Raw genomic sequence first — 10345 nt, forward strand, 5'->3', positions numbered from 1 at the left:
AAACAGTTTACCAGCTGACCTGTTGATTAGCTCCAAACAGCCCTAAGTGATCACTGTTCTATCTGCCTGTCCCAGTGAAATTGGAGATGCACACACATCTGTACTAGCTAGCATACCACCTAGGGTCCGTGGGGCTGGGGTCCCTGCTGTGGGAGATAGTGCGGGGGATTTCCTGCTTGAGCAGCAAGCAGCGAGGGGGGAGTAGGGCAGGGGGAATCGAGGCAGACCCTGTGGGCCTGTAAGTCTCTGCCAGAGTTCCAGCCAGGGAGCAGAGGGGTGGCATCCAACCCAGAGAGCATGCTGGGGTGCTGGGGGTGTTTGGTTTATCTTAAACCAGCAAAGCGTTTGGGACAGACATTGCATAAACCAGTTTGACCCAAATCAGTTAAGTCTGATATTACATTCAACTGGGTTTTTCTCAAACAAGTTTCAGCCATTTTCAAACTGGTGCACTGAACATCTGTTCTGTTACAGGTTTAAACCAGTTTCTGATCACTTAAACCAGTTTGTGTAATGTCTGCCCCTAGCTTAGGTGCTATAATATCTAGATGGAGGTGACTATAAGGTCAATTTGGAACTGTTTCACAGTCTATACAATTACTCATACCTAGCATGAGTATCACTCCTAAAAAGCTCTGGTAACTGATACAATGGATCTCTGTTTAGGCCAGTGTATAGCATAACCTCCCTTTAGAATCACCATTTAGAGAATGTGGGGCTGGTTTCTACAGGTATATTGCCTTTTTATCTCATTCCAATGGATACACTTACATTTAATCCATAAGTTATTTCAGTAGTCACCAACCGGTCAATACCAGTCAACCAGTCAATTGTGGAGCCTCTGACAATCAATCTCAGTCTGGGACGGCTGAGCATGGGGGCGCTCGGCCCCCCTTCAGACTGAGATTGACTGTCAGAGGCTCTGGGATTAGGAGTGGCAGGACACATGTGCAGAGTGGCTGGGACACAGTCCAGGAGTGCCAGGATGGTGGCAAGATGCACATGACTGGGTTGAGCTGTGCCACCTGCCACTGGGGCCAGGCTGGGTGAGTGGGGTGATCCCCCTCCATGCCCTGCAGTGAGGGAGGGACTGGGGCAGAGGCAGGAGTAAGTGCGGCCTCACTGGGGCCAGGGGAAGATCGGAGCCTAGATGGCTCATCCAGGGGTGCGGAGGTGGGGTCTCCCATGCTGCATGCACCCTGGCAGAGGCCTGGGAGCCATGTGCCCTCCTGATCTGTATGCGCAGCAGAGGCTGCTGCTGCTGCATGCTGGGCTTTGCACCCCGAGCTTTGTGCACATATTGGCAGGGGCAGATGCCCCCCAGGCCTTCACTGGGGTGTGTGCAGTGATGGGAGCCCCTGTGTGCCTGGATGAGCTGTCCAGGCTCCAACCCTCCCCCAGCCCCACTGGGGCCCGATTCCCTTGGTGGCAGGGAATGTGGACATAGGCAGCAGAAGGGGGGGGGATGGCTAACAGGGCTTAGCTCCCCCAAATGCAGGGCAGTGGTAGGGCTGCAAGGCAACCCAACCACAGGCTTTCAGCAGTGGCATAGGGTAAATCTTGGATTGCTTTTTAATTCAAAAAGTGATCTCCTACCCAAAAAGTTTGGAAACCACTCACCTATTTGAAGGCCTGTAGACTTCTGTGAATACAATACAGTTAGGATTTAGGGGCTGAATTTATCTCTGGTTTAAACAAACGAACCTCCCAAGGAAGATGAGATCTGTACCTGTTTCTTCAGAACGCAGAATGATCCTTTATCTGTGGGCCCTAATTTAGCAAAGCACTGAAGCCCATGCTGAATTGCAAGAACCCAACAGGTTTAAAACAAAAGATGGTGGTTTCACTTTGCAGGGGATTTCACTTTTTCTATTTTAGGCTCATTATAACAAGAAAACTCAAAGTAAAACATAGTTTGTTTTTTTAATATGAAATGATAAAACTCTCTCTTACACTTCTGGGGGAAGAAAAATGAAGTGAAAAATCTTCAGCTTCTGGCATAATTTAGGATTTTCCTTTTCCTGAAATTATTCTACTTTATCAACTGAATACACAGCCAAGCTGCTTCCTGACCCTGAAACACTCTGTAGTATTAATACTTATTAGCTCACAAGAAGAATTGTTTCTAAGAGTTAGGGTCTATAGAACCAGGTTTGTAATAATCTATACATTTTACAAAGAAACCTGGGCCACCAACATGAAGCTCTGAATTCCATCTGACATGTTTGGAACTGCATTTCCAGTGTTACAATTAATTTTGATTCTCATTAATTTAATGAAAATCTTTATATTATTTTTTTTTTTAAGCCAACGTTTTCAAAGACTATTTTAATAAAGAGATTTCAAAATACAAAAGGAGAGAGAGACAGGTAACTTGAGATGCAATTTTGGAATGTATACTCGTAGTTCAAATGTGCAAGCTTGAACTTAACAAATGTTTAAAATATTTGAGTTTTTTAAACAGTGCCAAAATAAACCACATCTTTTCTAAAGACTACATATTTAGCTAGGCACTGGCAATGTAAATCTTTCAACCATTTCAAGTATTTGTTTAAAAGCCTCACAGAACACGTGCACTCTCAACAAAACTGAAGAATGAAATGTTTAGACCACTGAAGTCCAACAGCTGACCTCAAATCAAACTAAAGCAAGACATGGTCTTTAGTTTTTTTGTATTTGCTAATATATTTTATTTATCAATACACTGTAGGAAAAACTAGAAGTCATCTTGTGCCCAAACCTTCTGTGAAATGGTGCAATGATAAAAGTCAGATGCACTGTGTGTAATGCTTTAATTTTGACTTGCATAGCATCAGAAATATTCCAATTCTTTTGGTATAGTATCAGAAGTATTCCAATAATTTATTAGATTAATCTGCTCCCATATAAATTGTTTATTTTGATACAAAAGAAAAAACATTGTGTGGTACAGCATACAAAAAAAAATTTCCATTTGGAATGATTTTAAATGAAGAAAACAAGGGCATAAAGAAACCTTGGTATTAAGATAACTTTATTTTTGTATGTGAATTAAAGCATTTTACAGCTTGTGGTCTCCTAATAAGACTATTCATAAAGTTATTTTAACTTGGAAATCAATTTGAATGAAAATCTTGTAAAATGTCCTATAAAGTAAAAAAAAAAAAAAAAAAAATCCTCAATGATTCCGGGACAACAGCTTGACATTACTCAACTATTTCAATATGCTGATTTATTTGGAAAGGCAGTTTTAAAATTCTCGCACATTAATGTTAACTAATGAGTCTTACTGAATCCGCTGAATATATTTAAGAGAGTAATACATTATTTCCTCTATAGGCTTCCACTAACAAGGCTGCCAGGGCTATGAACTTTTTAACTATCAGCAGTTTTCCTGACACCAGTGTATAAAACTGTTATCATGTTTGGTTGTGGGCTGAATGAAAAACAGTGCTAACTGACTAAAGGTCCACAGTTCTTTTCTGTTAAAGTTGACTTGTCACAATATTGTTAATTAGTGAGGGCTTACAGAAGGCTTACCATGAATATAATTACATTGCTGAAAAGCATTAATAATGTTCTTATTCTAAGACAACGTGATGTTATTTACATATTTTATACCATGGTGTGCATCATCAATGGCACATAATGCTGTAACTTGCTGCATGATCACAGGAGTATACAAAAACTCATGAGGGATATGGGATGTGTGTGTATCTTTCTACTATATGGTGATGATAATATAACTCATACCCGTATAGTTGTCAGTCTTTGCCTGTGAAAGGCAGTCTTTTACTCATTTAAGAGTGTTAGTATTGGTAAGAGGCAAAGGAACTACCATTACTTCTTTGTACTCTGACTCATCCTCATCCTTTCCTCATAGATTAGGACACAAATAATTGGAAATGGATAATAATAGTTGCTATTATATAGTAGCTCATATTTTTTAAGTACTGTGTGGACATTAACCAATTAAACCTGATAGTGATTTTGTGAGGAAAAGCAATTTAAGTAAAACACTCCTTTCCTAATCCTTTCCATTTTTCAGATGGTAAAAATAGACAGAAGGTGCCACCTCACTGAAGTGAATGGCAAAACTCCTGTTGACTTGGGAAGGCCAGGACTTTACCTAGATACTAAAAGCCTGATCCTGCATTTTTCTGCATCAGGGTTTTGCCATAAACTTCAATGGGTACAGGGGCAGAGATCAGTTTATTTCAGTGGGAGTTAGTTGCTTAACTGCTTTTTTAAATCTTAGTAGGTAAGATTTAATAACTGACTTCATGGAACTTTCCAAAGGCCACACATTTCACCAGTTGCAGAGTAGCTCTAAAACCCATGAATTCCTGACTTCTAGCTTCTCCTCCAGACTAGATTTCTGAAGCAGTCTGTTAAAGACAAAAGATCTGTAGCTGAATTTTTAAAAGGTGATGGTTCACTTAATTACAAATCACAATAGTTTAGGAAAAGTGATAAACCCTTTGATAAATGTTAATTAGATCCTGGGCTCTGTGGTGTCACTAATAACACAGGGACAAGAAACATTCTTTTTACCCCTCATACGCATCATGACAACTGTATTATGGGGGATTTTCATCTTATATTGAAGAATCAAAGATTGGCCACAAATCTGGTGGTATGATGACTGCTGTAATCCTATGCACGTGGCCATGCTATTTTCCTAAACAAGGCAGGGCATAATAAGAGGAAGGATATGAAGATGTAACATTGTGTCAAACAGCAGAACTATGTGGAGTCTGCACTTAAGGGACTACCTGACCCTTATGAGACACACAGTGGGAGGGGATAATTGTTGACCTACTTAGGTAAAGGTGAAACCTAGGTCACTCAAGCATGGCAAACAACTTCTTCCTTCCTTGCTTGGCTATTGCCTTCCAGTCTAATTGGCTAAGTACAGACAGTCAAAAAGCCTGAGGCTGAATTGATTCAGTCTTTTCAGGTTAGTCTAAGCTGCAGAGATAAGCTGAGAAACAACTGGACAGACATTCACTTTTGATTCAGGAAATGCAGCCACATACCTGCAGTGGCCCAGGCCAGAAGCTGGAGGGTGCTACAGCACAGCTCTCTGGCACTTAGCCAGAAAGCACTGTGTGTTTGCTTCCTCTCCCTGCTGCCCCTGAGGTCTCTGGGATTTGCAGTCTAAAATCACAGCAGAAGGATTCTTCAGGGTTGCTCATCACTATCTCTTCCTTCTTTCAGGAGCCAGCAGTAAGTTTTTAGTAGGGCAGCATAGGGTAGGGCAGCTCTGTACTTGGGGGAAGGGAAGTTTAATCCCCCTTCCTGGCCCCAGCCCCTAGCCAGGATTTGCCTGGAGAGAGGTGGGGAGGCAGTCCCTCCCCACCATTCTGCTTTCTCCTTCTCTACCGGACAGACAGGTCTGGAAAGCCTGCTGGAGGACTGTGATTTAACTTGAACCAGGAAGGGACCTGGGACAAAAGTTTCATAAACTGCTTTGATCCAAACAGTTAAGTCTGATACTACATTCAACCAGATTTATCTCAAACCAGTTTTGGCCATTTTGAAACTGGTTTATGTGCACTGAACTTCTGTTCTGTTCTGTTTAAACCAGTTTCTGAATACTTAAATCAGTTTATGTGTAACTTCTGTCCCTAGCCAAGGAGTGAGTCCACATGAGAACTCCCCTTTTCACTCACTGCACCAAGAGGTCTAATGAAGATATTAGAAAACAAGCAGCAACAGCTTCCAATGGCATTCCCAGGACTGTTGTCATAGGCTCATCTTGCACAGGAGAGTAGCTAGGAGCATCTGCGGGCTCTTCTAGGGTTTTACTAGTGGTCAGGCCTAAAGGCTCAGGATTATTGAGAACTGGGGCTCAGAGGGTATTAGAGCAGAAAGGGTGGGTTCTCAAGGGATCGGTCAGATGGGCATAACAAATACTAGAAACTGCAAATAGAGTTGGACTGAAGGAGAGCTACTCCTTCTACAAGTGCTCTGGCTTGGTGCTCTGAAACTAAGGCTAGGTACAGACATTATACATAAACTAGTATAAGTGATTGGAAACCAGTCTAAACCTGTAACAGAACAGAAATTTAGTGCACATAGGCTCATTTAAAAATGGCAGACCCAGTCTAAAATAGACCAGGATGATGTAGTATTAGTTTTAATTGGTTTAGGTTAAACTGGTCTACTGAACTTCTGCACCAGCTCCCCTCCCAACTCAAGTTAAATCCCAGTCCCCTGGCATCCCGGGTGCCTTTGCAGGTCCCTTGTCAGCACCCCCTGCAGGGTGGGTGGGCTAGTCCCAGCCCACATGCATCTGCTCTTGCCGAGCACTGGGCCAACCCTGCCCCCAGTCTGTTACAGAGCTGAGGCAGCAAAGCCTTTGGTCCCCACCCCTGTGTCTTGTCTGCATCTGTCAACCAGACCAGGCAGCCAGGGGTGGAAGAGCAGAGGCCCTGCCAACCAGTATAGCTAGCAGGGGCTGCATGGTGGAAACTTTCCCCCTTCCTTGTGACCTGGCCCAGCTGGCCAGCATGGCTTCTCTCCCTGGCCCTGCCCCCTGCCAGCTGTCAGAGAGATGGAAGAGGGGGAAAGCAGAGGCTCCTTCCCCAGACGCTCCCCCAAATTATTCTGGCTCACTTTCCTCCTCTCTCCCCCCACCACTGATAGCTGGCAGGAGGGTGGGGCTGGGGAGAGAAGCCACACTGGCCAGCCAGGCCAGGCAGTCAGGAAGGGCAAAGTTCCATTGCATGCCCCCTCCCTAGCTTTTCTGGCTGGGTCTGGGCTGACCAGCTTCACACAGTGGGGGCCTCCACTTTCCTCCCCTCTCTCCCCACTGACAGCTGGTTGGGGGGAGAGGCCTGGGGAGAAAAGCTGTGCTGGCAAGTCAGGCCAGGCAGCAAGGAAGGGGAGAAGCCCCTGCTGCATGGACCTGGCCCATCCAGATCCAAGCAAACACAACTAGGGCAGGATGGTGGCCTGAAAGGCAGGGGGCCTCCACTTCCTGTTCCCTCTCCCGGTGATGTGTGGCTATCACCCCTGGCTCCTGCCTTCCCCTGTCAGGTGATCTGCGAAGTAGCCAGGGTGCAAGTGGAGGCCCCTGTCCTGTGGACATAACCCCCCCACACCTGAGCAAGCACAGCTGGGGAGGGCACCCCCCCTGCTGCCTCTACAGCTGGCCAGTGGGGGGGGGGGCAAAGTCTGGGGAGAAAAGCTGCACTGGGAGGAATGTGGGAGCGCCCCTGCCTTTTAGCCCTGGTCAGTAAAGACATCTGTGTGTCCCCCACCACCAAAGGGCAAACGTGTATTTCGTTTGCTCCCAATCCAGTCTACACAGTTTAGAGAAACCCACCTAGGTTTGACTGATTCCATCTCAGGGTTTTTGAATGCCTGTACCTAATCAAAGAGACTAGGTATACAGATGAAGGTAGTTCTGCAATATCTGACAGACACTGACACTCCACAAACCATGAAATCTTTTCTTCTTATAATCCTCTTTCTGCTACCCTTCTGTTTCATTATTGCTGTAAAACACACTTTAAAAATCAGACAGCATAAAGCAAGCTAGGGAGGCTGAGCAGAATGCCCAGTGTTTCCCTTTGAAAGAAGGCAAAAGGACTGATAGAAAAGAGGGGAGGCTGTGCCTTACATAGTGGAGCTCTTTTGACACTACCAAGTGGAGTATTAGCAGATCAGAAAGGTTTTCTTCCATAGGAGAGGGAAGAGGAGTGACACTTCTCCTTGGCTTGAGAACCTATGCAGTATAATTGCATTTCTACAAAGTAATACATCAGTCACTTATTTCTGTGAAATATAACTCCATGCTTGTGTTTATGATAAGCCGAAATTGCCGTGTCATAGGAATCTGTATTAGCTATAGGAATTCTTTACAAAGCCACGTGCATACCTTCCCCCTCCAATGCATTTGCATAATTTCCCATACTAATCACAATACAATGGGTTATGGTGTGCTTCAGGAAGGAGGTTTCTACAGCATATTAACCAGAGATTCGTCTTAAATCTGGATGCCTATTATCCATTGAGAAATATACTCAACATAAAAATATTCAATTGTTTGCTGAGTCATAAATAGCAAAGGGGATTTATATTTTGAGACACTGCTTTATAGGATTTTGTGCCTGAAGCAGGTAGCATTTAGAACATGATCATCTTGGGCCTGGAAGCAGACTGCAGTCCAGTAATATTAAGAGAGCGTTCTAAAATATGCATCTCAAATATTTTCAGACTCGTCACTGACTATGCTACAATACAGCTCCCTAAAAGCAAACGTGCTTGCAGTGATACATTTTGACAAATCACCAAACTCAGCAGCAAAGTGGTTAAACATTTATGATTTGATTTTTATCTCGGCTTGGAATGTCGTTGGAGTGTCCCACTTCTAACAACTGTTTGCTAAGTTAAGGCTTTAGTGTTTACACAGTGCTGAATGAAGCAGCCTGGTCACCAGATGTGAATGCTTCCCTAGACTGAAGCTTTCAATCAGATCACGGTCCTAATGGTCCCTGCTCCAACCTTCTTCCTCAGGACGTCCACCAGCCTTTCCAACCTGAGGTGGGGGTGGGGGAGAGGGAAGGAGGGGAAAAAAAAGAAGCTAACATTAGGAATGTTCTGGCTGAAAGAGACAGTGTTTGCATTGAACCAAGCTGTCCTGGTGGTGGTCATGCTAAGAAACAAAGCATTACTGTAAAAGACAGACATTAGGGCAAAATGCAGACAAATTGAAAAAACTTTTAACCTACAGCCCAGCCCAGTCACAGTCAGAGGTGTTAGATCAATTCATCTTCTCCTTTGCAATATATACAGTATCTGAGATTCCTATGACACACTAGTTAACACAGGACTGCACACATCAATATAGGTCTAGATACTCCATTTTAAAGACACAGCACATTCAGTTCCTGAAAAAAGAATCAACTATGTGGATATAGCTCTCATTAAATAAAACATTTAGCTGCTATACTTCTTTTGAAGAAACTCAACACCTGTTACTCAGCTCAATTTTGGAATGTATTTTAGTGCTGTGTGTTTACCTCTAAAATCCCAAAGGCATTATGTCAAAACCCCTTTTCAAAATACAAGAAAAATAAAGTTTCTGAGGAACTAGGGATGTATTTTATGTTTAAACTGGTGAATATGGCTGGTCTATCAATTCAGACAACAGTATATGATAATTCAGGGCCTACCTCAGCAAGGTACTGGGTGGCTTCAAATCCCACTGACTTCAATGAAATGGGAATGAGGGTGCTGAGCATCTCATCAGACTGCATGCTTAGTTACTTCTTTCCTCCTTTAAAAGCACACAGCTAAACTCAAAGATTTAATTTTGTCCAGGATTTTGCATTCACATATATTTTTCTTAAGCACTCCAGGAACAGTGTGTAATAGCCATTTCCTTTGTTTATTCCATTTTATAGAATCCCTCTATCAAAGTTCTCCCATAAATAAACACACAGCATAAAGCCTGACATTGAGGGCAGATAACTTTTTTCAGAGTTGTGTCCAATGTATAATATACACAACACGCTGTTAAGAAGAGATGCAAGTCCAATCAGCTGCATGCAGTACTGAAAGCTCATTATCTTTTCTGCTCTGAAAAGACCATTTTTACTTTCTTTTTTTGTTGCAAGCTGCACAACAGAGAGAATGTAAATACAAAATAGAAATAAGCCAACCATTTTAGAACTACAAAATGTGTTTAACCTACTGGATGTATAAATGATCTAAGGGCAAAAGAATTAGTTAGTGCTTCTTGGATTTATTGTCCCAAGTCATAACATATGATAATGACTACTACATACAATAGGTATTGAAACACTCAGATTTTCCAGTAACCTCTAAGCATCATGAAACTATACCTCTGATTGTACTATTGAGATTACTTAATTCCTGAAACTAGATTAGGATTTCATCACTCAAGAGCAATGGAGGGGAAGATTATTAATAGACACCAGGAAACAAAACATAGTTCTCCAGAGTACTGGAGAAATGGTTTGTCAAGTTTGGTAATTTCACTTTCCAAATGATATATTGATATTCTGATTATAAATCTACCTTTTTGCCTCCTAAAGAACTCTAACATTTGAACTCAACTTACACTCAGGGTTGACCTACAATTGTGTTCCCAGCTTTCTTGACTTTTGTACTTGTATTATTTTTCAGCATGCAATAAAAATACCAAATCAGAATACTTTTCCAGTAAAATTTTTTTTTAGCACTTTTCTTTGTCATCTTAATTGCACAGTAGCAATTTCCCCAAAAGCATAAATATACAGTTCGTCATCCATGTGGAGGTAAGAAATGGACAGATGATAACTTCCCATGATCTACACTGTCCCGGGACCCGCGGAAGCCAAGAAAACTTACC

The 10345-nt window shown here is 42.7% G+C and overlaps 1 protein-coding gene across 4 annotated transcripts in view; it reads right to left on the reverse strand.

Annotated features, from left to right (window-relative positions):
- Positions 1–8285: 8285 nt before the first annotated feature.
- The window catches only part of MIPOL1 (mirror-image polydactyly 1), a 448613-nt gene continuing 446553 nt past the window's right edge, over positions 8286–10345 (reverse strand). For all 4 annotated transcript variants that reach the window (XM_019518865.1, XM_019518864.1, XM_019518866.1 and 1 more), the window contains one exon: positions 8286–8527. In XM_019518865.1, coding sequence (XP_019374410.1) covers positions 8461–8527 — 67 coding nt within the window. In that variant the 3' untranslated portion in view covers positions 8286–8460. The remainder of the gene's footprint in view (positions 8528–10345) is intronic.

The sequence above is a fragment of the Gavialis gangeticus genome, unplaced genomic scaffold (assembly GCF_001723915.1).
Source record: "Gavialis gangeticus isolate Ggan-Ray unplaced genomic scaffold, GavGan_comp1, whole genome shotgun sequence".
Taxonomy (NCBI): Eukaryota; Metazoa; Chordata; order Crocodylia; family Gavialidae; genus Gavialis; species Gavialis gangeticus.